Consider the following 26,085-nt stretch of genomic DNA (forward strand, 5'->3'; position numbering starts at 1 on the left):
TCCTCATGTTTCAGCTCTCTTCTTGCACCCTGGAACACTGGCTGCAGTTCAGAGCTGATGGAGGTGCCCTGAATCACTCCTGTCACCATGCTGCAACAAGTCCTCCCTGACCTACTGGAGAACCACACCTGGCCCCATCAAGCTGTGGCCACTCCACTCCCGCATGTCCTCACCCCAGCAGCTCTAAGAGGCCATCTTGGCTGGTTTGCCAGGGAAGTAATTGCTTCTGTGCAGTAATTAATACAAAATGATAAGCCAATGCCACAGCTCCCCTGAGGTTTGGGGCATGCTCAGTGTTACTCCCATCCTGCTGCAGCTGAAGAGGAGTGCGGGCAAGCGGGGTGCGTGCAGGGGCTTCTGCTGCCCAGCCTTGCCCATGCCTTGGCCAGCACTAGACAGGGACAGGAGTCCTGGTCACCTACCCTGGGATATGTTCTACCATGGGGAGGCCAGGCCAACCCATTCCAGGCTGGCCATGGACGGGGCACGCTGGTTGGGAAGGTTAACTGGTCCGAAGGCCAGCAAGGAGACCTTGATGGTTCATGAAGCAGGATGAGTGTAGCCTTGTTCCAGAGGAGGGCTCATTCCTGGACACATTACAGGGTGCACGACCCTGGAGTGGCAGCAAGGAGCAGACAGCAGCTGCTGGGCATGGGCCAGACCAGAAATCCTTGTGTCCTCCCTGCCTGTCCGCTCCATTGAGTGCTGAGGGGCAGGCAGAGCACAGGCAGGGCAGCACCTCTAGGTGCATTGAGGGAGTTTTCTTATTCCACAGATCTTCAGGGGTGGCTCCTGGCTGCATTTCTGGATGCTGAATGGGAAGCGCCTTCATCTGGATTCATAGCCTGGTGTTTTCACAGCAGGACACATGCTTCAGAAGCAGGACTTGCTCTTTGCATGAGTCAGGACACAGGACTCTTGGGCCTGATGCAGAGCCTGGATGGTGGCAGCTTTGCTGGAGGGATCTTGAGCTTGGGGTCCTGATGGAGCTGGCATGGAGTAAGCAGCTACAGGGGCTGCTGGTGCAGAGATGTGTGTGCATGGAGCAACGATGATGCTACTCCTCTGCCTCCCCTGCCCAGAGCCAGGCTCTAGCACAGCTGGGTGCATCCCACATCACATCCCTGTGGGACTCCCAGACCTCTTAGCCAGCTCCCACTTCTGCAGAGTTGATTCACAACCTCCATCATCACCCTCGAGGGCAGCTCTTCACCACCAGCCTTGGCCAGACCCAGCTGGGGAGGAGAGAAATGAGTCAAAGGGCAATTAAACATTAACAGCAGGCGGGAGGACAGCTCACAGGGCTTCCTTTGTTCCAAAGAGGGGGTTTAATTTATAAAAATAACACAACTCAGAAGGTCACTGACATGGCTCCGTGTGACATGCGTGTCTAATGGTCTCCAAAGGTCCAGTCAGCTCTGTAAACAGACAGCAGAAACCCCAAGACTAACAGCCAGAGTCACCTGAGGAGCAAACAGGAGGGGCCATGCATAGCACAAAAGACCTGGAGAGCCCCTGAGCAGCAGGAACTGAGGAAGCCTTTAAACCACTCCAGGCTCTGAGATCTCACCCTCGAAATGAAGTGCACCATTCAGCAAAAGGATTATTTACCTTTCTCAATGGGGGGAAAAATACAAAGAACTGGGTTTGAAGCCAGTATTAAGTGGTTTCCTCCACCAGACAAGCAGGGAGGTTTCCAGTGAACTCCAGAACATTACAAAATGTGTGGAATGAGACCCTGTCAGCGTAACTTGCCACAGCTGCGGGGCCTGCCCTGCTGACATCCCCCAGCCCAGCTTTTTATGCATCTAGGAGAAGGAAAATTGAGCTATTTTAAACATTAACCTCTTGTAGCAATGTATCCCCTTGGTCATTTTTACACTGGAGGAGCAAAAAGTGTTTCCCAGCAGGGCAGCTCACTTCTTCCCAGCACCAGAAACCAGAGCAAGAGCAAAATGATACTGGCTTTAAAGTCCGTTAATGTTTGCTGTCAAAAAGTGTGGGGGGGATCTACTGTTGATTTCTGATGTATTTTGAAGGGGAATCACAGAAAAGCTGCCTTGAAGTGGAAAAAAAACCAAACCAAACCAAAAGATTACAGTGACCACAGGAGAAAACACCTGAACAGGGTATCTGTGGGGTGAGGTAAGGACACACACAGACACACTGAGTGGCTTTCATTTCATGGCTTTGTGTCCTGCCAAGCTCATGCAGCAGCAAGGAGATATCGGGTCTTGAAAAAGAACACTGAAGCCCAAGGAATCTCCCATTTGGTCTCTCCTATGAGCCTGGCAGCCTTCACAGCTCTCACCCCCCTCAGGATCACAGCAGCCAGATCTCAAGCCTCTGCAAGCACTTACTGGGGTGACCAGCAATGCTCCCATCTATATCAACAAGACTATTCAAATCAAACAGCAGCTGTGACTACAAGGGGGCAACCTGCACCTACCTGCTGATCGGCAACCTGTAAGACAACCAGCAAAGCAGGGTGATATGCTACTGTGAGAAGAGAGGGTTGGGGGAGGACATGGCCCTTTCACCCCTCACTTAACCTGAGAGTGACATGATGCCAAGTGAGCAGGCAGCTTGCAGACACTCACACAGCTCTGCAGTGTGGGTGAAGCTCAGGAGATGGAGTTGGCCAAGGGGAGGAAGGGCAGAGCTGACAGGCAACCAAGTGGAGGGTGAACTGCCTCCCCCTTGGGTTGGCACTCTCCTCCTGCCTGCAAATACCCAGGACCACCCACAGCTGAGGACAGTCACCCATAGGGGATGGTGGCACCTACCCAGAGCTCACTGGCATGGTGTGAATAGAGGGATGGGAGAGAGGGAGCAATTGCTTGAGGAGGAGCCTTTAAGGGCTCTTCCTGAGGAGTTGAGCTCCAGGGGGTGGAGGGACACAGTGGCAGGAGACTGTGCTGTGTGGTAAGTAGGTGGAAAAGCCCCAGTCCTGACAAAGGGACTGTTCTTGGCACCACAACAGCTTGGGGAGGAAGGGGAAAAGGACACTCTGGGAGCCAGTTTCTCCCTGCAGTAAGCAGGAGCAGCCTGCCCTTCTCCTCACTGTCAAAAGCAGTACTGTTGGATGTCAGCTGGCAGAAGACAGCTTTGCCCAGGATGCTGAACCGCCCCAGTGCTTGGCAAGTGCATCCCAACACTTCCAGCCTTGCAGAGGTGTCTCTAGGATAACCCACGACTGACAATTCACTGCTCTCCTGGGCATCCTCCACCCACGACACCAATACTTACAAATCAGATCTCACTCTGCCCCTGCTGCATCCACGAGTTAAGAGTCACACACTCAAACTCCTCCATGGCTGGTAACTCCCTTGAGGTGTAACACAGCCAAGAAGGTGGGAACCTCACTGTTTTCAGCACTTACACCAACCACGATCTGGGGCCATGGATGCAGGGAGGGCTCTGGGGTGCCTCTGCCCTCCTCAGCACTCTGCCCCTTTCCAGTGCATCGCAAGGGTGCTACAGTTGATGCAGTCCTGCTGCCATGGCTGGTGCTGGGAGAGCCCGTGTCCATGCCAGCAGTAAGCAGGAGGAGGAAAGAGGTGCCCCATGGGAAGAGGGGAAGGTTTCCAGCTCTGAGCAGCTCTGTTCCCTACTTGATGTTCTTGAGAAGCGCAGTCCGGGCATTCACCACTGCTTTGAAGGCATCCTCACTGCCAGGAGCCACACACTTATCAGGATGGAGTAGCACAGCCAGCTTCCGATAGGCTTTGTTCACTTCATCCCTAGGAGACAGGGCAAAAGTGAGGAGACCCACATGACACACAGCCCAGCTCACAGCCCTCTGGAGGTGCTTTTGAACCTTTCCCTGAGTGGCACTAAAGACCTCTGGGCTTTTGAGGTGTTGCTATGAAGAGCTGCAGAGAAACACACAGGGCACTTCTAGCTGTGGCATGAGCAGAGGAGGGGCAGCACCCCTCTCCTGGGGCAGATACACCCCCTCCACCACGGGACTATGGGAGCACAAACGCTCCCATCATGCCAGACATGTGCCTGTGACACGTGTCCTGGTGTGCTGAGCCTCTGGCACCAGGAAAGCAGAAAGCTGGGAGACAGTGTGGGGGCACACGCACCCTGACTCAGCTTCACATCAAACCGCCTACACGCTCTGGGCGACGGCATTGCACATCACTTCAGCCCTTTAAGCCTTGGGTGTCTGGTCCAAGGCAGACAGCTCCAGCTGCAGGCTGTGGAGAGAGGGGAGCACCTCCTGAGGGAGGTCAGTCCGTCTGTGCTGGTGATCACAGCACAAACTGCCCTGCAGAGCTGCTGATCTCTCCCCATGGATGACGGGGGGCTGGAGAAGGGGTTAGATTTAACATCAACATTTCAGAGAGCCAACAGGAGGAACTGTGAGTCCTGAATGATATGTTATCCCCAGATCTCCTCTCTAGTTCCATTGCATGGAGTACACAAGGGTAGTCCTCATGTTTCTGAGAGCAAGGCATAGCTCTGGAAGCTTGTTTTAGCTGCTCAAGTCATACAGCAGAACTGGGAGATTCAATATTGAAACTCTTACACCTGCAATGACCACTTCCACCTGGGTAGAGGTCCTCTGAGGAAGACAAGAGAAAGCTTCATTTTGGGAGTACCATTTCCAGGTGGAAGAGCTTTTTCATAAATATCTTTTTGACATGTGGACAGCAGCCTTTACAGCAGTTCAAAAGGTTCTCCAGACTGGAGAGCAGGGAAAGGAGCTGCTCCAAGCACATCTGGCAAGGGAGTGACCAGAGATAGCTCAGCCTGAAGGCAGGATGCAAGTCTGGGCATCTGGCAGGCCTGACGTTCTCATGTTCATCATTTCCCCTTTCCTCCAGCCTGGATTGTCTGTTAAAAGGAAATTTGGTGCTCAGGACCAAGGGGTTCTTTTGCATTGCTTAATTTTGTGGCTAGATATTTGTGCCCATTTGCCATATAAACCAACATGAGCTCATCAGCAGGTAGGTCACTAGAAGATCACAGATGCCACCAGCCTGCCAGGTCAGAAAGATGACAGCCAGCCAGTCAAATGCTGCAATTTTCCTCACCTCGTGGCTCCAGGTTTGACCCCCAGCATGTCCCAGCTGTCCTTGCTGTTGCGGATCCTGCGGATGGCATCCGCCTGCTCTTTGGTGAAGCCGACCCCCATGCTGGAAGGAGGGCGCTTCCCACCGTTGTCACACAGGTCGATGATGGCAGAGTAAAAAGTCTGCAAACACAGGGAGGAGTTAGCAGGAAGGAATGGTCCCCACCCCCAGGTGGTGGCAGTGCATAGGAGAGCCCACTGCCCTTGCTGGCTGCAGGCTCATCCTCTGAAGCCTGGGGGAGCATTTGCGCAACTGATGAATGTCCAATTCCCACTGCCTGGGCCATGTGGAGCTGAGATTCTCAGTCTGGAAGGATCCAGCCCTTGCAAAGATTGTGGGACAGACTGAGGAGGCAAAGCCCTACATTTATCTCAAACCCACTTCAGAACAGTGCTAGACCTGAGTAGGTGATATAAGCAACTCTGCTTCATGTTCCCAGTGCAGCAAGTGGGATCCTTAGTTCTGAACAACACAATGCTAGGGGCAGCTCAGGTCTTGGAGGACCAATAATAATCCTGAGCTAAGCAGCTATGGCTTTCTCATGGCAACATTTCACTGGGAAAACACCTCTGGGGCAAAGTGCCAAAAGGTTTTGTAGGAAACAATTCAGGGGATACGCTGCCATCACATCCCGGCTCAGTGTGGTGTCTGTGCCCTCCCCACCTTCATTACCTGAAACATCTCATTGATTCCTTCTCCTGTTTGTGCTGATGTCTCAAAGTACAGAAAGCCCCGGCTCTCTGCCCAGAGCCGCCCCTCGCTCTCATCCACGCTGCGGTGCTTGGTACTGTCAATCTAGACCAGGAGAAAAGGCAGAGGTGAGAGACCAGCCAGGGTCTGCAGCAGCAGCTGGAGGAACACAGCTCCAAGGATGATCATCTAACAGCAGGTAAGAGGCCTGTCTGGTTGGAGAGGCTGTCTGCTTATCCTGAAGGGATGGAGGCAGCGTGGAAAGAAAACACAGAAAATACAAGTGAAAAGGGCCTCTGAGTTTAGTCCAGAGACAATGTCACCTCTACTTGATCCCTTCCTGACATGTGGCCACCACATTCTCAAAACCCTTTTGAAATGCGGTCTCCAGTGCTCCTCACACACATCTGGTTCTTAGAAAGTCTTCCCTACAACCTAACAATATTTCCCTTCCTGTAGCTGGAGCTCAACAGCTTGGGCTCAAGCAGGATGACAAGCCCTGAGGGCTGTTGATCAAGACCACACAGCAGCCAGGCCTCCCTCCACAGCCCACCTTGTTTGCACAGACAACGAAGACAATGTTCTCCATGTTTCCATGGGGGCCCAGCTCCTGCTTCATCTCAGCCAGCCACGTGTCCAGTGCATCAAAAGACTCCTTTTGGCCAACGTCGTAGACCAGGATGACTCCCTGTGTGTCCTTGTAAAACTCATTCCTCACCTGTGGGGACAAAGGCAGGGCTCAGGCATTGGTGACAGCCGGGATGAGTGCACAAGGCCTGGTGGGTTTGGGTGATCACCATTTACCTGGCACCTATGGGGTTCTGTGACAAAAATCTCATCTCCTCACAAACAGAAGGGTGAAGGAAAATGACAGATGGGGAACCCATCTAACACCTTGACCACACTGCCCCCAGGCCTACCACGACTGTGACCAACCCATAAAAGATTCATCTCCACAAACACACAAAAGCAGAGGCACAATGGCAAACAAGGTGTCAGACCAGCTCCTGGGGAGACTGGAAGGTCTGTGAGTCCACCAAGAGGCTTGCTGGCATGTGTGTAATACCCTGTGTGTCATACCCTGTGTGTCAGCAGCAGATCAAAGCAAAGATCCAGGGCCAGCCACCTGACCTACTGACTACATGTCTAAGCCCAGCTACTGGAGAGACCTGCAACATCTCTCTGTGCATGCAGGTGTGCATAAGGGGGTCTGTACCAGCAGCTGGAGTGGGACTGCAGCCTCTGTGGCTTGTATGCCCAGTGCCAGCAACTGGGGAGACCAAAGACCCCCAGGACAGCTGTTAAAAGAGTGTTTAGTCAGCTACAGGACCCATCCACTCCCGCTCTCTGCTCTGCTGAGAATCCCCTTGGAGTACTGAGTCCAGTTCTGCAGCCCCAACATAAGGACTTGGAGCTGCTGGAGTGAGTCCAGAGGAGGCCACAAAGATGCTCCAAGGGCTGGAGCACCTCTGCTACGGAGACAGGCTGAGAGAGCTGGGCTCGTTCAGCCTGGAGAAATGTATTTTCAAGTTTCCCACCCCCAAACCCAATTTCAGGCAGATCTGAGGAAAGCTGAGGGGTGCCAAACGCTTCTGAGATGGGTCTGCTGAGAGCAGCCTTGTGGTGTGCTCCCAAGGTGGTCTGCCTCACCTCATAGAAGAACGGGTGTCCCGCCATGTCAAAGATGTTCACCTTGATCTCTCTGTCTCTGACCTGCACTCTGAAAGAGAAGTGGGAAATGCTTGAGAAGGCTCCTCCTCAGCCCTTGCACAGGCTGTGTCCCCAGAGGAACACCCCTTATCGCTGCCAGCCCTCTGCAGAGAAAGAGCTGGGTGATCAGGGACAGAAAAATCATAGAATCAGAATCATTTGGGCTGGAAGGGACCTTAAATCTCTTCCAGTTCCAACCCCTGCCACGGGCAGGGACACCTTCCACTAGACCAGGTTGCTCCAAGCCCCATCCATCCTGGCTTTAACACTGCCAGAGATGGGGCAGCCACAGCTTCTCTGTGTAATTTATGCCAGGGCCTCACCATCCTCAGTAAATGCAGTAGGAAGATCTGAGTGCCAGGGCAGAAAACAACCCCTAGAGCCTTTCATACAAGGAGGATAGCACCAGCTCTGGATGTAACATGGTACTGGGCAGCTGTGCTATCAGAGGAATGCTGATTATGTAGATTATTTTATCAATAGGGCAAAAATTCAGATTATGCTGTGGAAACCAAGGAGCCTTGGCAGAGCCAAGCACTTGCTGCTCCTCACCACAGAGGTACGTACTTTGTGACGCCGTAGTCAATGCCGATAGTTGCCAGGTATTTGGAAACGAACCTCTTCTCACAGTAACGCTTTATAATGCAGCTCTGGGTGAAAAGAAAAGGGACCCTCAGCAGGATGGCACCATAGACCATAATATTCAAATTAACAGGGATCTTGCTGACAGCCTCCACCAGCTGGATGGCTGCAAAGAGATCAACTCTGTCCTAAGTCCCTAAATTAGCTAATTACCCACAATCAAAGGCCCAGTGTTTACCAGGAGCAGTTATCTTTCTGCAAAAAGAAGGGAAAGCCCCTGGTTATCAGTTATTCATTACCTGTTTGCAGACTGGACTGCCAAGAAACTCTATTCCCCTACAGAAAACATCCAGCCTGAAGGAGTCGTGTATTTAGGGGCGCCCTCCAGCCCTGGTTCTGCCTCTGACTGGCAGAGATACTGTTTAGCACAAGCAGAGGAATCGGCTGCTATCAGCCATCCGGATACAAATGCTGTAAGAATAAATGTCACCTGCAACCTCTTTGCCCACGCACTCTGCTCTGCAAGATCATTCTGGATTTGCTTGCCATCCGTGAGGCATTTGTCTGCCCCAAGGGAGTCCTTGTGCTGTCGGCATTCGTTTAGCAAATAAAGAGCAGCACTTCAGAACGGAACCTGGCTGGGAGAAGGAACAACATCATGGGGAAGAGCCGGGTCATCCACCACCGCAGGAGGAAGGGGGGTCTTGGTGAACCCCTGACTAAATCGAGCAGGGCAGGGCTGGGTCGACCCCAGCAACCTCCGATAGCCCCGAGGACGGCACTAAGGGCCGGATGCACGCTTCCTGCCCTCAGGCGCTGCACTACGGTGTCTGCGGCTGCAGCACGGTCATGCGGGCTCCCTCTGAAGACAGCCGACACAGGAACGAGCGTTCCTCAGCTGGCAGATCGCGGAGAAACCCACCCCACAGAGAGGGACCGCGGGCCGGGACCTGCCCTCTGCCGGTCCATTCCGGTATGGAGGCGCACGGCAAGGCCCCGCACCGGGCCTGCCGCGGGCACGCAGGAGGCCATGCAGGGAGGAGGTCGCCACCATCCCACCCACGGCCAACTCCCCGCCAAGGCGCGCAACCCCACCCCATTGCCCTGCAGCCAATAAACATCGGCGTTACGGCGTGAGGCCCCGCCCCCAGAGCTCTCAAGCATCCACTCACCCCCACCTCCCGCCTCGCACCGCAGGGCGAAGCCTGCCGTTGATTGGTTCCCACCGCCGGCACAGCCACCAATCTGAGGCCTCTCTAGCAGCGCAGCCGGCTGCACCCAGCTCGCCATTGGATAACGAGCCTGCCCCCACCGCCCACCCACCAATCGCAGCGCCTACCTTGCCCACCTCCGCGTTGCCCATGGAGATGACTTTAACCCGCAGCGACTTGCGCGTTTCCTTCCGCTTAGGCGGATTCGCTTCCATAGCGGGCCGAGCCGGTGTGGGCCGGGCCGGGCCGGGCCGGACCCTGTTGAGGCGGCGGAAGAAAGGACGGAGGGAGGGAGCGCAGCGGGCCCGGGGCCGCCTCAGCGCGCTGAGGCTCCGCTCACGCGAGACTTCGCTAACCCCCCTCAATCCTCAGGTCGAAGTTCTCGCGAGATTTGGCTCTCGCAGGTGTTGTTAACGTCCCGCAGGGGGCGGTAGTGAAGTGCGGTCTGGGGGCAGGGATGTGGTGGAAGCCAAGGTATCAGCCCTGCTTCCTTCCCTCCTTCTTCACTCGTTCCTTCTTTCCCTAACCTACTTGCCTTGCCCTGGGGGTCGGCAGTGAGGTGCTATATGAAGAGCAAGGCCTGGCCTAGGTCCCCTTTCCCGCCCCGGGCAGCCATCCGTCCCGGCCGCCAGGGCCTGCCCTCAGGCATTGCCTTAAGCAGCACGTCCCCAGCCCTACCCCAGCCTTCCCAGGGGCTCCAGAGCAGCACCATATAGCATCGTATGGTCCTGGGTGCTCCCAGGGCATCCCACTGTCCTTGAAGGCTGAGCTGGAAGGGTCTGTGTGGCCCTGGAGGGCTGCAGGTAGAGCAGTCACACCTCTTGTTGCCCATGACTTGCTGTGGGAGGTGTTTCACCCTAGCCTGGAGCCGCTATCACTTCAGCTGTGTCAGTGGAGGATAGAGAATAGGCCAGGTTGGGGAGGTTGGGTAGGCTGCAGCTCACTACCTGAGGGGGGGGGTGGGGGTGTTGGATGGGTAATGCTGTTTTGGTCTTGGTTAGGAGCTGTTTGGGTTGGTGTTGAATCAGTTCTTGGAGGGGTAAGTGAACCCCCCTAAAGGATGAGCCCCTTGTGAAAAAGGTTCTTAAGGGGAGGATGCTGCTGATTACTGGGACAGGTAGCCTTTGGTGACACCAGAGCTAGCAGTGACTCCTTGGCATCTTGGGACAGGGTCTGAATACCTGTGCCATCCTGAATGTGCCATCTGAATACCAGGCCCATCCCTGTGCAGGGGATAGCCTGCAACAGGGCCATCCATAGGGACCCTTGTAAATAATGTCCTAATTTGCTCTTTGTAGTCCAGCAAGATCATATGAAGAAGTGGAACCTTTGCATCATGCTTGGACACAACGTTCTAGGAGGAGATACAGAGGTGAGGTTTTTGAGGTCCTCTTTGCAGGATGGTCACAGCTGCCTCTTGGCAGGGCCTGTGTAGTTCAAGCACTTGCTGGCTCTGAGGACTTAACTATCAAGATAGAGATGGATATGGGAGGGGGTTCCTCTGTCCTCAGCTTGGGGATCCTATGGCCTCCCCCCATACACACATGTCCTGCTGGGAGCATTGGGTGTTGAGAGGCCCTGTCTGGAGGTGGAGGTGACAGAAGTGGGTGCTGCAGATGTGTAGGGTCACTAATCTGTGCTATGGACTGGGGACACCGGCTGTTGGTTCCTTATCACCTCTTCTGGCTTTCTCCTGAATGGCACCCAGATGCTGCTTTTTGACAGGTCTGTTATGGGCTGTTTGGGATCTTCCGCCTCATTATCTGGTCTCATAAATCTTTGCCAAAAGTGTCTCGCCATTATCCATCTCTGGGTGTTTTATGGCTCCAGCTCTGTTCTTCATCTTCATGTCACCTTATCTTCAGCTTTGTTATCTTTGATTTGTTCTTCATCTTCCTGCTGTCTGGTTGCTTGATGAAACCAGGCACATATCTCTGTTCCAGTTTAAGCTGATGCTTTTAACCCTTCCTCCACTGGTCCTATGCACCCTTGATCAGACAGTCCTGGTTGTATGGGTGTTAACTGTTTTTTACAAATCCATCTGGAAGCTGATGTGGTGAATTTGGCTTTTTCTCCTCCTTGAGATGCTACTGGGGACATCTCTGGGCAGCTCTTCACCTTGTCCCCCCTCACAAGCCATCAGGGATCCTACCTGCTCAGCAGTAGCGTGGGAATGGGCTTATAATTCCCACTGCCATGCAGGAGTCAAGTGTTGCCCTGCCCTGATCCCAGTGGTGTTAGGGTGACGAGGCAAAGGTTTTCTTTGGGCATTTCTTTCTGGGTCAAGTGTGTCCTTTAGTTTGTTTGGAAAAGAGGAGAAAGGAAGAAGGTAATTTATTTCCTCTCTGTTTTGCTATCACATATAAAGCCCCCTGTGGGGTTTTGTCTGGGCTGGGAGGAACAGAGCCCCTCTGTGCTTGGACAGGAGGGTGAGGGGGATGTATTAGCACTGTGCTGATTTCTTCACTGAGTTTGGGCAGTGAAAGGGCTTACAGCAGCCCTGCTGACTTGTAGGTTTGGGATATGGCAGACACCAGACCAGCAGCTTTAGGGATAAACAATTTCAATCTCTAAATAACAGTACAGTTATAAATACAGATCAGTAGTGCAATTATCCAGGTCATAATGACAACAAATCCCGTAATTCACTAATGCGGAACTGGACTTAATATCTGAGCGTGCAAAGACTGACATGGTAGCGGATATCAGGCAGGCAGGGAGTAGGGCATGGCTTCTTCTCCAGACGGGAAACTTGGACCAGCTTGAGGAACCCCAAATTCCCTGGTAGAACCATCATTTTTAATTGTTGTGTTGCAGAAGCACCATCTGGGCTTGTTAACCTCTCGTCACATCCCGCCTCTGTTCTATGTCTCTGCCAGTTCTGTCTTTTGTATGCACAGGGTCTGGAAATAATGTATGAGGCAGAGCTAGACTTGCATTTCATCCCTTGTTTGGTAGGGGAAAAGGTTATTGTCTTGTCATGGTGGCATAAGGCCAAGACCCACCTCTATCCCTGGGGGTGTCAGACTGAAATCCAAGTACTAATATGTACTGAGGTCACTGAAATTTGGTGGCCTTCTATGATGGGGCCACACTGTTGGTGGGTAAGAGAAGAGTGACTGAAGTCATCTTCCTGGACTTGTGAATGGCATTTGACACTGTCCCACATGACATGCTTGTCTCTAAATTGGAGAGGTATGTATATGATGGATGGACCACTTGGTGGCTAAGGAATTGGCTAGATGGTCACACTCAAAGGGCTGTGGTCAATAGCTCAATGTCCAAGTGGAGACCAGTTACAAGTGGTGTTCCTCAGGGGTCGGTGTTGGAATGCATCCTATTCAACATCTTTGTCATGACATGGACAGTGGGATCAAGTGCACCCTCAGCAGTTTGCTGATGACACTGAGCTACGTGGTACGACTGACATGCTGGAGGGAAGGGATGTCACCCAGAGGGACATGGACAGGCTGGAGAGGTGGGACAGTGCAAACCTCATGGAGTTCAACAAGGCCAAGGGCAAGGTTCTGCACATGGCTCAGGGCAGTCTCAAGCACACATACAGGATTGAGAGCAGCCCTGAGGAGAGGGACTTGGGGATGTTGGTCAATGCGAAGCTCACCATGACCCGGCAGTGTGTGCTTGAGCCCAGAAACCAACCGTGTCCTGGGCTGTATCACCAGCAGGTTGAGGGAGGGGATTCTCGCCCTTTGCTCCACCCTGGTGAGACCCCCTGCTCTGCAGTCCTGTGTCCAGTGCTGGGGCCCAACATAAGAAGGATGTGGAGCTATTGGAGTGAGTCTAGAGGAGGTCACAAGGATGCTCAAAGGGTTGAAGCACCTCTGCTATAGAGACAGGCTGAGAGAGATGGGCTTGTTCAGCCTGGAGAAGAGAAGTCTCCGGGGCGACCATATCCCCAGGTTCCAGTATTTAAAGGATAGCTACCCCTTTTTGCAAGGGGTCCCATGGAAAAGACAAGGGATGATTGGCAAAAGTTGTTCTGGGGGAGATTCTGGTTGGATGCTTTCACTATGACAAAGGACAATTTTTCGCTGTTGGAATAATCTCAGGGAAGTGGTAACTCCGCAACACTGGACCCTGTTAAAACTCATCTAGAAAGGTGCTAGGACATCTAGACTAGGTCATGCTTTGCAAAGAAAGGTTGGACCAGATGATCCCTGAAGTCCCTTCCAAGCTGGGATTCTAGGATTCTCTGTGGCACTGCTATCAGCAGAAGCTAGCCCCATGTCAGCCCAGAGCATCAAGATGTGTCTCAGTCTCAGGTGACCTGTTGATTTGCCTGCAGTGTTTTCTGGATGTGGGGCATCTCGGGATGATACCCTTGGAAACACCAGTGTTCCCAGCAGAAATACCCACAGATGCACCCCTTGCAGCCCCTAGCTTTTCAGTGGAGCTTCTCTGTAGTCTGCTGCTGCAAGTGAGCCACGTGCAGGCAGCATCACCTTGCGCTGTGACAGGTCCTCGTTCCTCCTGTGCCACACATGGCAAGAAATGGATCCTTGTGCAAGAAGTAACACAGAGACGTGTGAGAGGTGGCACACTGCATGTGTCAGGGCGTAGGAAGAGCCCGTCCCTGAGCATCGTGCAGTGACATGGCAAGTGTTGGCACCAGAGTGGACACAGGTGCATGCGTGAGCTGGAGCAAACACCGTAAGGCCAGGTGCTGGTATGTAGGAGCAGCCATGGGAGTAGCCAGTGTGCCCGGGTTCTGGCTCCATCCCAGGTGGGTGGCTGGAGGAGGGATGCACGGCTCAGTGGTGAAGACCCTGCTGCAGTTGCTGCAGCAGCTCCGTGGCCATGGAAACAGCTGCAGGAGAGCAGGGGGGATGCAAGGAAGGAGGGAGCAGATGGACCAGGGATGGATGTGTCTAACAATGAGGTGCCCATGGTGAGCAGCTCCATGCTGTCCCACCAGTGTGATTGTCACAGTTCTGGCTGCTTCCATATTGCTGCCTTCCCCCGGTGCCCAGCCATCCCAGAGAGGGATCCCAGGGCTCAGTGGTCAGTCTTGCTGCCCCATGTACCCACCCTGTCCACCATGCTGAGCTCCACACAACATTCCTGAGCCCTAAGCAGGGACACATCCATGTGTCCCCAGAGCATCCCAGGCCACGAGTGATTCAGCAGCCCCCCCTTAGCTGGTGGAGCGGCGAAGGGGAGTGTGCTTCGATCCCTCTGGGCAAGACCAAAGCATGTTGGGATCCCTTTTGTGGCAATGACAGGTAGGGGCTGAGGGGCAGCACTGGTGATGGGCAGATTTTAACTATACATTTGTCTTACACCATGAATCAGGAGGAGCCACGTGCTAGGGGTGGCCTCGACCTCCTCGCCAACCATTGTGGATCCATCCTGGCCTTGGGCAGGGATTCTCATGTCCTTCCTTGCTCTTTGAGGGCAGTGATTATACTGGGCTTTTCCAGTGGCAACAACTTTTGGGGTTCAAACCAGCCCTACATGGTTTGGATGGGGGGTGGGGGGGCAGGGGGGCTCAGGGATTGTTGATAATGGTGGGTTTGGTGCTGGCAACTGAGTGGGGGCTGGCCCTAGATCTCTTCTCCTTGGCTGCCCTGCAGCACTGTCCTGATAACTGCTGTGTCCCTTTGCGGCAAGCCGATGGCCCTGCAAATCCCTGTGAGCAAGGGGATGAGGGCTTCTGAGCTGGGAGGGATTTGCCATGTCTGTTTCAGGTCCTTCCCTCATCATCAGATTTTACTCTGTGGCTTTTAATCCACAATAAAAAGGACTTTATGACTGCTTCTGAATCTGGACCTGACCAGAGATGCTCAGGAACCCATCCCTTGGCTGTGGCTGCTGCCACGTTCCCCGTGAAAGCCCCACGGTCCCTTGGGAACGCGACTCATCATGCCGCTGCTCTGTCACCCGGGGAATCAGCAACCAAATTAACTTCCCAAATGTTTTAATTAAAACATCATTTTCCTGCGAAGAGGATTGTGAGGCACCAGCTATTGCCTAATTAGATGATCCAGCCCGGGGGGCTTTGCTGTGTGGGAAAAGATGCAGCAAAAAGCTCAGGGTGGAGGAGATCTCCATCATACTGGTGCCAGCACCTCCCTGGTCGAAGTACCCTGTCACCTCGAGCCTTGTCCCCAGCCATGGCCAGGGGCAGCATCTTTTCGTCACTGTGTCACTCATGCTTGTAATGGAGTCTGGCACAGGGAGGGCTCAGGTTTTGCAGTGGTGTCAGTCTTGCCATACGTGGGACATGCGGTGGCTGCGGGGCGGCTGTGGGAGGTACATGGGGCTCCAAGGCATGACAGGGTCCAGCACAAAGTCCCTGTGTTGGTCTGGACAGCAGGGAATAGAGATGGGATGGGTCCAAATGGTGGGATGTAAAGGTGCTGTGCCTTGATGTGCTGTGCCATGGCCTTGGGATTCTGTGCCATGCTGGGCATTGCTGTGTAGTACTCTGCAGTGACACACTGCATTGTGTCGTGCAGTGCCGTGCCATGGTGTGTTGTTTATGCCAAACTATGCCAGATTTCCTGTGCCAGGCTGTGCTGTGCTGAAACATGCTGTGCCACAACGTAGTGTGCCGTGAAACACCATGTTGAGTCAGGCTGTGTGATACTGTGCTGCGCTAGGCTTCTGCCCTATCCTCCTGCTTGGGGTGTTGGGCAGGCTGGCATCCCACATTGCCATTTGTGGTGTCAAGTAGGAGTTACAGGTTTTGGGAGGTGACAACAACAATGGCACAGCCAGGTGAAATGTGGGAAGTGATCCTCCATGGCCCGCAGCTATGCACTTGTACACTGAGAGCACCAAGGCAGTGCCTGTGGTATGGCTGAACCTGCCAGAGCCTGGACAGGGTGGCTCCCTGCCTCAGTTTCCCCTTCGGCAGCAGGGCATGGCTGCATTGTTTTGCTGCTGCTCAGGGCATTGCAGCAGTAATGAAAACTGAAAGCACCTCGGGGAGGAATTGTCCTTGCTCTGCATCTCCTCCATGTGCTCCCAGGGCTTTCCCTGGTGTCCCTGCCTCCCCAGGGCCGTTCAGGCTGCCCCATCTTGCTCTCCAGGACTTTCTAGAAGCAGCCAAGCTGACCCAGATCTGTCTGCAGCCCTCATTGCTGGCAGCAGGAGCACACCTCTGTATTTCAGGAGCCTGGCGCAGCTCCCACCTGGCTGGGTAGAGCAGGAAAAGGCTGCAGTGTTCACAGTTGTCTCTCAGGAGGCTGCAGATGCCCAGGCCAGTGCTTGATGGGGAAGGCAGTGGGACAGGAGGATCACCTGCCTTGTTTCCTCCCCATGGGGGATAGCAGCTGCGTGTAACACTCCAAAGGGTGCATTCCTGGGAGGATAGGTGTGAATGGTGAGCATGGAGCAATGCAAGCTCTGGAAGGAAACCTCTCTGCTAGGATTTGGGGTCACAGAACTACAAAACAATTCTCCAGGTGGGGTCTCACCAGAGCATAATAGAAGGGGAGAATCCCCTCTGTCGACCTGCTGGTCACACTGCTGGTGATGCAGCCCAGGACACGGTTGGTTTCTGGGCTCAAGCGCACACTGCTGGGTCATGGGGAGCTTCTCATTGACCAACACCCCCAAGTCCTTCTCCTCAGGGCTGCTCTCAATCCAGTCTCTGCTCAGCCTGTGTTTGTGCTTGGGTCTCCCCCAACCCATGTGCAGGACCTTGCCCTTGTTGAACTCCACGAGGTTTGCACTGTCCCACCTCTTCAGTCTGTCCACAGCCCTCTGGATGGTATCACTTCCCTCCAGGGTACTGGCGCTCCACACAGCTTGGTGTCACTGGCAAACTTGCTGAGGCCGCGCTCAATCCCACAGTCCATGTGGTGACAAAGATGTTGAGCAGCGTCAATTCCAACACCTGCCGCTGACGGACACCACTCATCATTAGGTCTCCATGGACGGGACTCGGGGTTGTACCCCAACAAGGGCAGGATGCTCAGGGCATCCCTGGTGTGTTACCGATGCCAGCTCACTGGCAGACCCGCTGCCGGCTGCGGAACAAGGCACGGGCCGGGTGCCCTGTGGCGGTGGAGGCCGGGGGGTGCCGGCGGGGGCACGGCGAGGGGATGCAAAGGAGGTAGCGAGCGTGGGCCCCGGGGCTGGTGCCGCAGCCGGGCCGGCGGGAGGAGCCACCGCCGCGGTGCCGCCCCCCGGTGCCGCCCCCGGCCGGCGCCGCTCGGTGGGGCAGAGCCGGGCCGGGCACCGCCGCCTGCAGCCGCGCTGGGCAGCGCCGCACCGCGCCGAGCCGAGCCACGCCGGGCCGGCGGCAGCGGCCATGTACGGTGAGTGCAGCGGGGGGCGAGCCCGGCGGGGCGGCGCTGGTGGCCCGGGGCCGGGGCCGTGCGTGCCCCCCGCTTCCCGGGGACTCGGGCTCGTCCCCGCCCCGGGGCAGGGCTGTGCGTCCCCCGGGGCCCGGTGAGGGGCTCTCCCGTTCCGGGGCAGGGGGACCTCATTGTTTGTAGGGCTGTGCGCCCCCCGCTTACTGGGGGGTGATGCCTCTTGGGGGTGGGGGCATCTCTAGCCTATTTAGCACTGTGCACCCGTCGTTTACCGGGGTGATCCTTCTTTGTATTTGAGGGGACCGTTGTCTTTTGCATGGCAGTGCATCCCCTAAGTTACTGGGGTGGGGGGGGGGGTCACCCCCTCTTTGTGTTTGGGGTAACCTTGGTCCTAGTATAGACCTATGCATCTCTTGTAGCTACTGGAGGTGACCCCTCTTTGGTTTTGGGGGGACCTGGGTCTTTTGCAGAGCTGTGCGTCCCCCCAGTTTCTGCAGGGTGTCACTTCTTTGGGGTCTGGGATGCACGCTGTGGTCCCATAAAAGGCTGCAAACGCACTCTCTGTCACTGGGGCATTTTCCTGGGGCACCAGTTCCCCAGGCATGGGAACGCCTTGCTTCTCTGAGAGCCAGTGACCCCCATACTGCTTGCGATCACCCAACCCATGGCATGGGCAAGCCTTGGTTCCTGTATAGGGCTCTTCAGCTCCACCTGGTTATTTGGGAAGTGTGTGGGGCGAGGTTTAGGATGTCACTCTTCACCAGACTGGGGGACCTTGGCCCTATATCCAGCCACCTCCTTGCAGTGGTGTGGAGCTGCCAGGTCCTTGGTGTAGAGCAGATCCCATCCCCATCTTGGCCCATTCACCTTGAGGTGTTTGGGGTTTGCTGCCCCCAGGCCGTGCTGTCACTGTTGTCACCACTCTGTGCAGTGTGGGCATATGGGGTCCCCCGTGCATGGCAGGGTGATAGCGGGTGTGTAATGGGGAGCAGCTGGTGGAGCAGCTGGCGGCCCCCCCGGCCGGGGCAGCGGCGCGCTAAGCTGATGGGAGCTTTTGGGAAGGGCGGGGGGTGGCCGGGTGGCTCTTAAATCCTCATCACCCGCTGCCCGAGCATCCTTCCGGGGCTGTCAGCGCTGTGTGAGGGGCACAAGGAGGGAGCCTCTGGCCAGTGCCCTTCCTGGGGGGGGCTCCCAGCCCACCCCGAGGGCTGTGCGGTCACCTCGGTGCTGTTGGCTGAGCCCCCTTCTCTGCGAGGTGCTGTGGTGCCAGGGGTGAGTGCACAGCGGGATGTGGCAGGAGGGAGGCGGGTGGGCAGGGTGCCAACCCCCCGGGTGATGGGGTGTTCATGTGGGGGCTCAGCGGGGTGCACGCAGTGGGGTCGTGAGATGCGCTGGGATGCAGCTTCCGCCTTGTACAGGGAAAGAGCGGAGCTGGTGGGCTTGGGGAGCGCAGCTCTTTCTAGTGGGGCTGGGATGGAAGGAAGCTGAAGCAGGATGCAAGGGTTTCATTTCTTGTTCCTTTCCTCTCTGCCTCACGGTGCTGACTCCTCCGTGGCCTCGGTTGAGTCATTCAGGTCTTTTAGCTGGTATTTTTCCACCCGCAAAACGAGGGGGATGCCTCCCTCCTTTCTTTGGCTGTGCAGCCTGCAAGGAGCCTTCTGCATGCCCTGGAGACATGGTCCCCCACGGCCTCCCATGCTGGGGTTCTCTCACCTGCTCCCACCGCAGCGTCCCTCTGTGATGTGGGATGATTGGTGATGCTTTCCTAGCAGGACAGCAAGTCCCAGTGCCCAAACACTCTGCCCTTTCCCTCTGTCTTGCTCAGGGCTTTTGCATCCACTGGGGCTTGGGCTGATTTTGGCCGGGGGGGGGGGTGGTGGTGGTGCTGTGGGGTGGGTGTGCTTTTGGCTGCTGGCAAACAGGAATTTGCAGGGAGCTGTTATCATCATCCGTGCAGTTGGCAGCAGCCTGGAGCATGTGGTCATCTCTGCTGGGGAGCTGCAGGGCACCCCAGCCACTCCGCAACCCTGGGGGAGAACTGAACCATGGGACCCCAAAAGCCCCACCAGCCCCCCTGGTGTCACTTTAATGATCTCTTCTGAGGAGTGTGACATGCTCTGGTTGTCCCCCAGGACCCTCACTGCATGGCCAGCCTGTCTTGCCAATGGGGAATGCCACGTTGGACCATGGCTCCTCTTACCCGCAGGTGACCCCTCTGCTAGCATCTTAGGGAAGCCTCTACTCCAGAATACCTGGTGTCTCCTTAGGGTGGGAAGGGCAAAGCATCTCTGGGGATCTGAATGTGACTTTGAGGACAAAATCCAGGCTGTCCCTTCCCTCGTAGTGCTCCTGGCCAGGCACTGCTGTGGGTTGTGGTCCTGGAAAGCATCCAGGAGCTGGAAAGCTCTGTGGGATACTTCGGATGAAAGTTGCATTAGGAATGCACAGGATTATCGGTATCTTTTTAATCTCTCTTTTAACTGTCTCTTGGCCTGGGCAGAAGGGTTAGATGGGTGAGCAGGGATGATTTTTTTCTCCATGAACAGGGCAAAGCAGTGCAGGACACTTGTTCATGATGGGGGAGACCCACTGCCTTCCTGGGAGGTGGTCAGAGGGGCAGCATGGGGGGGCACGAGCCACCCTCCTGTCCTTCACGTCCCCTCTAATCCTGCAGCACTGTCACCTCACACTAGGGCAAGAGTGGTGTGCTAGGCATGGCTGTACCTCCACCTGTGGCCTGTGGTATGATGCTGTGGTGGTGGCCATGCACGTGGAGCGGGGTTACTGAGGATTGTGTGCCTGGTTTCAGCCCAGGTTCAGTTTCCTTTTGTGGTCACCAATGAAAATGTGGGAGCCAAGGTTTGACCACCCTGCTGGGTGGCTGGAGTTGTGCAAACTGCAGCTCTGTGAGTTGAGCCTTCAGGTCGGTGTTCCCATCTCCGATGGGAGCTCACTGTCCTGGGCTAGGCTTGAGGATTAGCTGCACCGCAGGAGGTTTAGCACCATGGGAGCTGGGGTACTGCGATCAAGCTTTGGCTGTCAAGAGAACACAGTTACCCCATGCTCAAGGGCTGTGCAGGAGAAGCCCAGTGCTTTGTGTACTCAGCTGCCAGCAACCTTCCCGCTCTGCTGCCGTCTCCAGGAGGCTGGCCTTTAATGTGCAAAAGGCAGAGCGAGCTCCTTGGGCTGAAAACACTCCAGGAGCAGGGGCAGGCCTGTAGGGAGAGCATAGAGGGGAGAAAGGAAGCTGCGGAGATGGGATGGGGATATGTTTCAGTGGGGGGCTTCCCATTGAGGCTTGGCTTCAAGACCCCTGCCATGCTTTTGGCACTGATGAGAAGGCAGCATGTGTCAGAGCAGCATCAGCAAGTCTTTGGGAGCTGTATCCCGACTGTCCGGCCCCACAGCCACTCACCACAGTTTGTTTCCTCTATGCTTCCTCGCTTTGCTTTCTGGTAGCCAGCACGAGCTGTTTCCTCCCACATCAGCAGAGCTGGAAATAGAGAAGGTTCCCTTTTCTTTCTCTTGGCAGCAGCTGGAGCAGGGGAAATGAGGTTTTCGGGTACCCAGGGAGGAGGTGGTGTCGGTGGTGGGTGCCAGCAAGGTCCCTGTGAGCTGTCTGAGTGCCACTGAGTCACAGCCAGCAGCTGCGCGAGTGGATGGGTTTTGCACTAAATAAATAGCACTTGGTGGGACTGGATGGCTCAGCAGGGGAATGTGAAATGCAATTAAACTGCTTTTTTCTTTTTTTTTGGCTTTTTTTTTCCTTCTATGCTTTTTAACTAATTGATCTGCAAATTAATTCAGTGCCTGTAAAGGAAAAGGGGCTATTTATGCTGCCGGCAGCACTGGGGGCTTTCCTGAGCCACCCAACTGTGATTCTCATACAGGTTTATGTTAAACCTCAGTGTCTGTGGCTAAGTCCAGTTTGTTTTTTCCTGGTTCATTTCCAGGTGGTATTGCTGTATCCAGGCAGGATTTGACCTCTGCAGTGAATCATATAATCATGGAATCAGAGGGGTTTGGGTTGGAAGGGACCTTAAAGCTCATCTAGTCCACCCCTCCTGCCATGGGCAGGGACACCTTCCACTAGACCAGATTGCTCCAAGCCCCTTCCAACCTGGCCTTGAACACTGCCAGGGATGGGGCAGCCACATCTCCTCTGTGAAGATGAGAACTCCTCTGTCTGGAGCAAATGCTAGAGGGGACGGTGCCAGGCCAGGAGCTGGCATTGCTCACCTCAAAACTGATCAAGTCTGACCACTTAAGGACTCTGGCAATTGTTTGCGCCATCAGAAATCGCACGAGGAAACACACATGCAGAGATGCCCTGCTCTGGGCTGAGCCCTTTGCGGTGCTGTAGCTCTGTTGCTTTGCCTTTTGGATTGGAGTTGCTCGCACTTGGCAGGGAGTGCGAACAACTCAGATAAGGCTGGAGAGAAAGTGTGTCCCATCACATCTCTGTCTATCTGTAAATGAGGGTGTTCAGTCAGATTTTCTGCCAAAAACTAAAACTGACTGTGAGCTTTAATGTAGCCTATCTTGGGGAAATAGGAAACAACAGAAATGTATGTGGTCAGCATCTCACAAGTCTCCTTACTGTGTTATTTATTTAATGTGCAAAACCGGGCAGAGGGTATTGCATGGTTGTTTTGGGTTTTATTCTCTAAAAACCTTTCAAAATTGCAAGCATTCCCATGTTATCATTGAATCACAGAATGGTTTGGGTTTGAAAGGACCTTAAAGCTCACCCAGTTCCAATACCCTGCCACAGGCAGGGACACCTTCCACTAGACCAGGTTGCTCAAAGCTCCATGCAGACTGGCCTTGAACACTGACAGGGATGGGGCAGCCACAGCTTCTCTGGGCAACCTGTGCCAGGGCCTCAGCACCCTCACAGGGAAGAACTTCTGCCTAAGAGCTCATCTCAATCTCCCCTTAATCCCAGCCTCCCCCTAAAGCCATTCCCCCTTGTCCTATCCCTCCAGGCTCTTGTTAAAAGCCCCTCTCCAGCTTTCTCGTTGGCCCATTTAGGCTCTGGAGCTCCTCTAAGGTCTCCCTAGAGCCTTCTCTTCTCCAGGCTGAACAAGCCCAGCTCTCTCAGCCTGTCTCCATAGCAGAGGTGCTCCAGTCCTCAGAGCATCTTTGTGGCTTCCTCTGGACTTGCTCCAACAGCTCCACATCCTTCACATGTTGGGGCCCCAGAGCTGGATGCAGGACTGCAGGAGAGATCTCACCAAAACAGAGCAGAGGGTGGAATCCCCTCCGTCGACCTGCTGGTCACACTGCTGGTGATGCAGCCCAGGACACGGTTGGTTTCTGGGCTCAAGCGCACACTGCTGGGTCATGGGGAGCTTCTCACTGACCAACACCCCCAAGTCCTTCTCCTCAGGGCTGCTCTCAATCCAGTCTCTGCTCAGCCTGTGTTTGTGCTTGGGACTGCCCTGACCCACGTGCAGGATCTTGCACAATGTCCTGGGCTATTCTGTTGCACCCATCTCTGCACAGGGCAAGGCCCTTGGCTTGCTAAATGAACCTGATTCTTGATTAAGTAGTTTTCAGAGGCTGGCCCTGATGCTGGGTGGACGCTCAGACCCACCAGAGCTTCCACATCCACATGGTTACATGGTCCAGATGGGACACACCATGTTATTGAGACAATGGGTGAACACCTTGCATTGAGGAGCTACATCAAGGCCAGAGTTTGAGTGATTTTCCTCCTATTTAAGCTCGTTTTCCCTGCCATGTGTTGTGTAATGAAACTAGGCACCCATTAAGGCGCTTAACTCCCCTTCTCCCCTCATATTGGTGCTGCCAGCGTGCCAGATATGTAACACAAACCTCACAGCACACAGCTCGGACCTTAATGGGTGGTTTTCCCTCTGTGTCCAAAAGGGCTGGTGTGGTCTTAATGCTCAAGTCTAATCACTGCTGTGAAATATTAATTAACCTGGCTGCTGTTGAAGCTCTGTGTGTGTGCTGCGGTGTTGGAGCGGCAGGCTCGGCCGAGCAGTGGAGTGTGAATAATGGAGAGCCAAATCCATTGCTGGTGTAAGCTGGCAGCGGGGCTGATTTACATCCCACCACTCACCATAGAGTTGTTAACTGGATTCGATGCTGGTGTGCCACGAGCTGTTTGCATTCAGAAAGGGGGCGATGGCAGGGTAAGTGTTTGGGGAGATCCAGGTGGGATTCAGACCTGCTGACACCAGTGTGGATTCAACCTCCAGAACAGCTCCCATTTGGGGGGTCCCTGCATGGGACTGGGGGAGCCCCTGCACACAGCTGTATGCTGGGGCTCTGCATGGAGTTTTGCACCCCGCAACTGTGGTGTCTGCCCCAGCGAGCCCCGACTGCGTCGGTGGAAGTCGAGTGGAGATGTGCCAGGGGGAAGCTGTGAATTTAATTGCTGAGCTAAAAGGCTGTGAGCCGACGGCTCTGAGTGGGCTGCAGGCAACGTCTGGGTGAGCGTTTCCCTCTCCAGCATGCTCCTGTCCATCCTGTTCAGCCACATGAGAAATACGTCCTGGCAGTGGCAGCCTTGGCTCACTGGTCCCTGGCGTCTCTGCTCTTCCTTTGCTGTTGGTGCCTTGAACTATTTTGCTGTACTTTCATGCTGGCACAGAGAGACAGAGCTGCCTGTGACAAGCCCTCAAAGGTTTGGGTCTTCTGCAATGTCCTCGGAAGTGTCCCTGCTCACAGCTGAGCTGTCAGCTGTTATAACACCCCCACTGCAGATGCTGACTCTTGCCAAAGGACACTAGGATGAGTGGCAATTAATGACTGGGGAAGGGAACAAGCCACAGCCATGCAGCCTGAGCTGTTCAGGAATCATGGCATCACAGAATGGTTTGGGTTGGAAGGGACCTTGAAGCTCATCCAGTTCCAACCCTCCTGCTATGGGCAGGGACACCTTCCACTAGACCAGGTTGCTCCAAGCCCCGTCCAACCTGGCCTTGAGCACTGCCAGGGATGGGGGAACTACTAACATCAGGACATTGTTCTTACATACAGAGCTGTGAGGATGAGCTGGGTTTAGCCACCTCCCCAGTTCTTCCTCCCCTGCTAGAGGTGGTAAAGGTCCCACATCTTTTCATAGCTTCTCCTTTCCAACAGTTCTTCTTTGCACTGGGCTGATCTGAACTGCTCAATCTCATTCCCCTCCTGGCTTGGGGGCTGCCGTTGCCCTGTTCCCAGCACCACACACTGCAAGGAGGGTGCTGGGCTGCATTTTAATTGGTGCCCAGTGTGTTTGGCTCTCTTAAACACGATTAGAGAGAGATTTACTGGCTTGCTTTACAGCTCTGCCTGCCTGTGGGGTTGCACTGATTTACATGGGGATCTGCCCTGCCTCTGTGAGGGTGCACGTGGAAGCTGGCTGGCACAGAAGCTGTGTATTTAATGTAGAGGTTTTCCTGCCTCTTAAATTAGTGGCAGGAGCTCAGAGGAGCCTGAGCGAGCCTTTTCCTTGGGGAGCTCCCAGTCATGCTTGCTTGTGGCTCCAGGCTTTCCCCTGGGAACAGCTTTCAGGGAGGAGGAGGTCTGCAAGCAGTGCCCTACATCTTTCTCAGTGCCCGCCATCCTCGCAGCACTGAGCTTGTCCCTTTTCTCTGCCAGCATCACTTGTTTCATCCCTTGGCTGATATTTTCCCCTCCTTTCCCATGGTCTGGGGCTTCTCACTCCATCCCTCTGCTCACCCTGAGGTGTATGGAAAATAAAGCTCATTAGTCGCTGGGCCGACTTGAGTGTTGCTCAGTGGCATTTCTAACACATAGCAGGGAGACTTCATCCTTTTCCCCATGCAAGCTCACCCACTGGGTGCTAAAGGGCTGAAGGAGTCAGAGGATGAGTATGAAGGAGACTCTTGCATAAATGAGATTTTGCTAAGCAGATTAGGGAAAGGTCTATGGTTCAGTGCAGGGCTTGGAGGATGCCAGGGCTGGGCTGGCAGTACAACCCCTACCTTCAGGCTGGTGCTTGCCTGGGGTTAAGAGAGTGACCTTCATGGGATATTAGGTTTATGGGGGATTTTGCATGATTTAATTAAGATTTATTTGCAATCATCTGGAGTGCCTTTATGAAGTAAATTCTAGGCATCAAATAATATGGCCATAATGTTTTTCAGCCATGCTTATTGCCAGGATGCTATTAAAATGGTAAGAGGGGAGGGGAACTAATGAGGAAAGGTTTAAGGTCGGAGCACTGGGAGTGTGAAGTCATTTGGGGAGGTGAGCTGGGCCTGTGTCCCGTTCTCACGTGGTCATGCTGGATCCCAAACTTACCAGTTACATCTGGTACCAGTGAACCACCCCCCTGGAAGCACATGCAACGAGTTTATCTGAGCGCCTCGGGGCTCAAGCCAGTCGAGCAGCTAAGTGGGGGTTACAGCAGTGAGCAGCAGTCTCTGGGACTGAAAGACTGTAATTATCCCCAATTAGATCGGCTTTCTCAGGGCTCAGCTATCAAAGCAAAAGACCCTTTTGGCTTGCTTTGTCCCCCTGCAAGAACGCAGATGTGACCTG

The 26,085-nt window shown here is 54.6% G+C and overlaps 2 protein-coding genes across 4 annotated transcripts in view; one reads left to right on the forward strand and one right to left on the reverse strand.

Moving 5' to 3' along the window:
- Window positions 1-1,309: 1,309 nt before the first annotated feature.
- On the reverse strand, window positions 1,310-9,565 carry DNAJC27 (DnaJ heat shock protein family (Hsp40) member C27). 2 transcript variants are annotated; one of them, XM_061350202.1, is made up of 7 exons: window positions 9,406-9,565; window positions 8,052-8,134; window positions 7,425-7,494; window positions 6,328-6,492; window positions 5,757-5,879; window positions 5,046-5,206; window positions 1,310-3,743 (listed from the first exon to the last, which is right to left on the reverse strand). In XM_061350202.1, the coding sequence occupies exons 1-7, from the start codon at window positions 9,490-9,492 to the stop codon at window positions 3,611-3,613; spliced, it is 822 nt and encodes a 273-aa protein (XP_061206186.1). In that variant the 5' UTR covers window positions 9,493-9,565; the 3' UTR covers window positions 1,310-3,610. The 2 variants fall into 2 exon arrangements, with proteins under 2 accessions (XP_061206186.1, XP_061206187.1); XM_061350203.1 differs by lacking the exon at window positions 9,406-9,565 and adding an exon at window positions 8,580-8,985.
- A 7,881-nt stretch (window positions 9,566-17,446) lies between these two features.
- EFR3B (EFR3 homolog B) overlaps window positions 17,447-26,085 on the forward strand; it is a 118,401-nt gene continuing 109,762 nt past the window's right edge. Inside the window, exon 1 of one of the 2 annotated variants that reach the window (XM_061350186.1) lies at window positions 17,447-17,565. In XM_061350186.1, the coding sequence (XP_061206170.1) occupies window positions 17,559-17,565 (7 nt within the window). In that variant the 5' untranslated portion in view covers window positions 17,447-17,558. Of the gene's footprint in view, window positions 17,566-18,676; window positions 18,835-26,085 lie in introns of those variants that run through there. The other variant, XM_061350187.1, reaches the window with a different exon arrangement.

Source organism: Neopsephotus bourkii, unplaced genomic scaffold, assembly GCF_033783945.1.
Source record: "Neopsephotus bourkii isolate Nb327-2 ecotype Australia unplaced genomic scaffold, CSIRO-AGI_Nbou_v1 NB_481, whole genome shotgun sequence".
Taxonomy (NCBI): Eukaryota; Metazoa; Chordata; class Aves; order Psittaciformes; family Psittacidae; genus Neopsephotus; species Neopsephotus bourkii.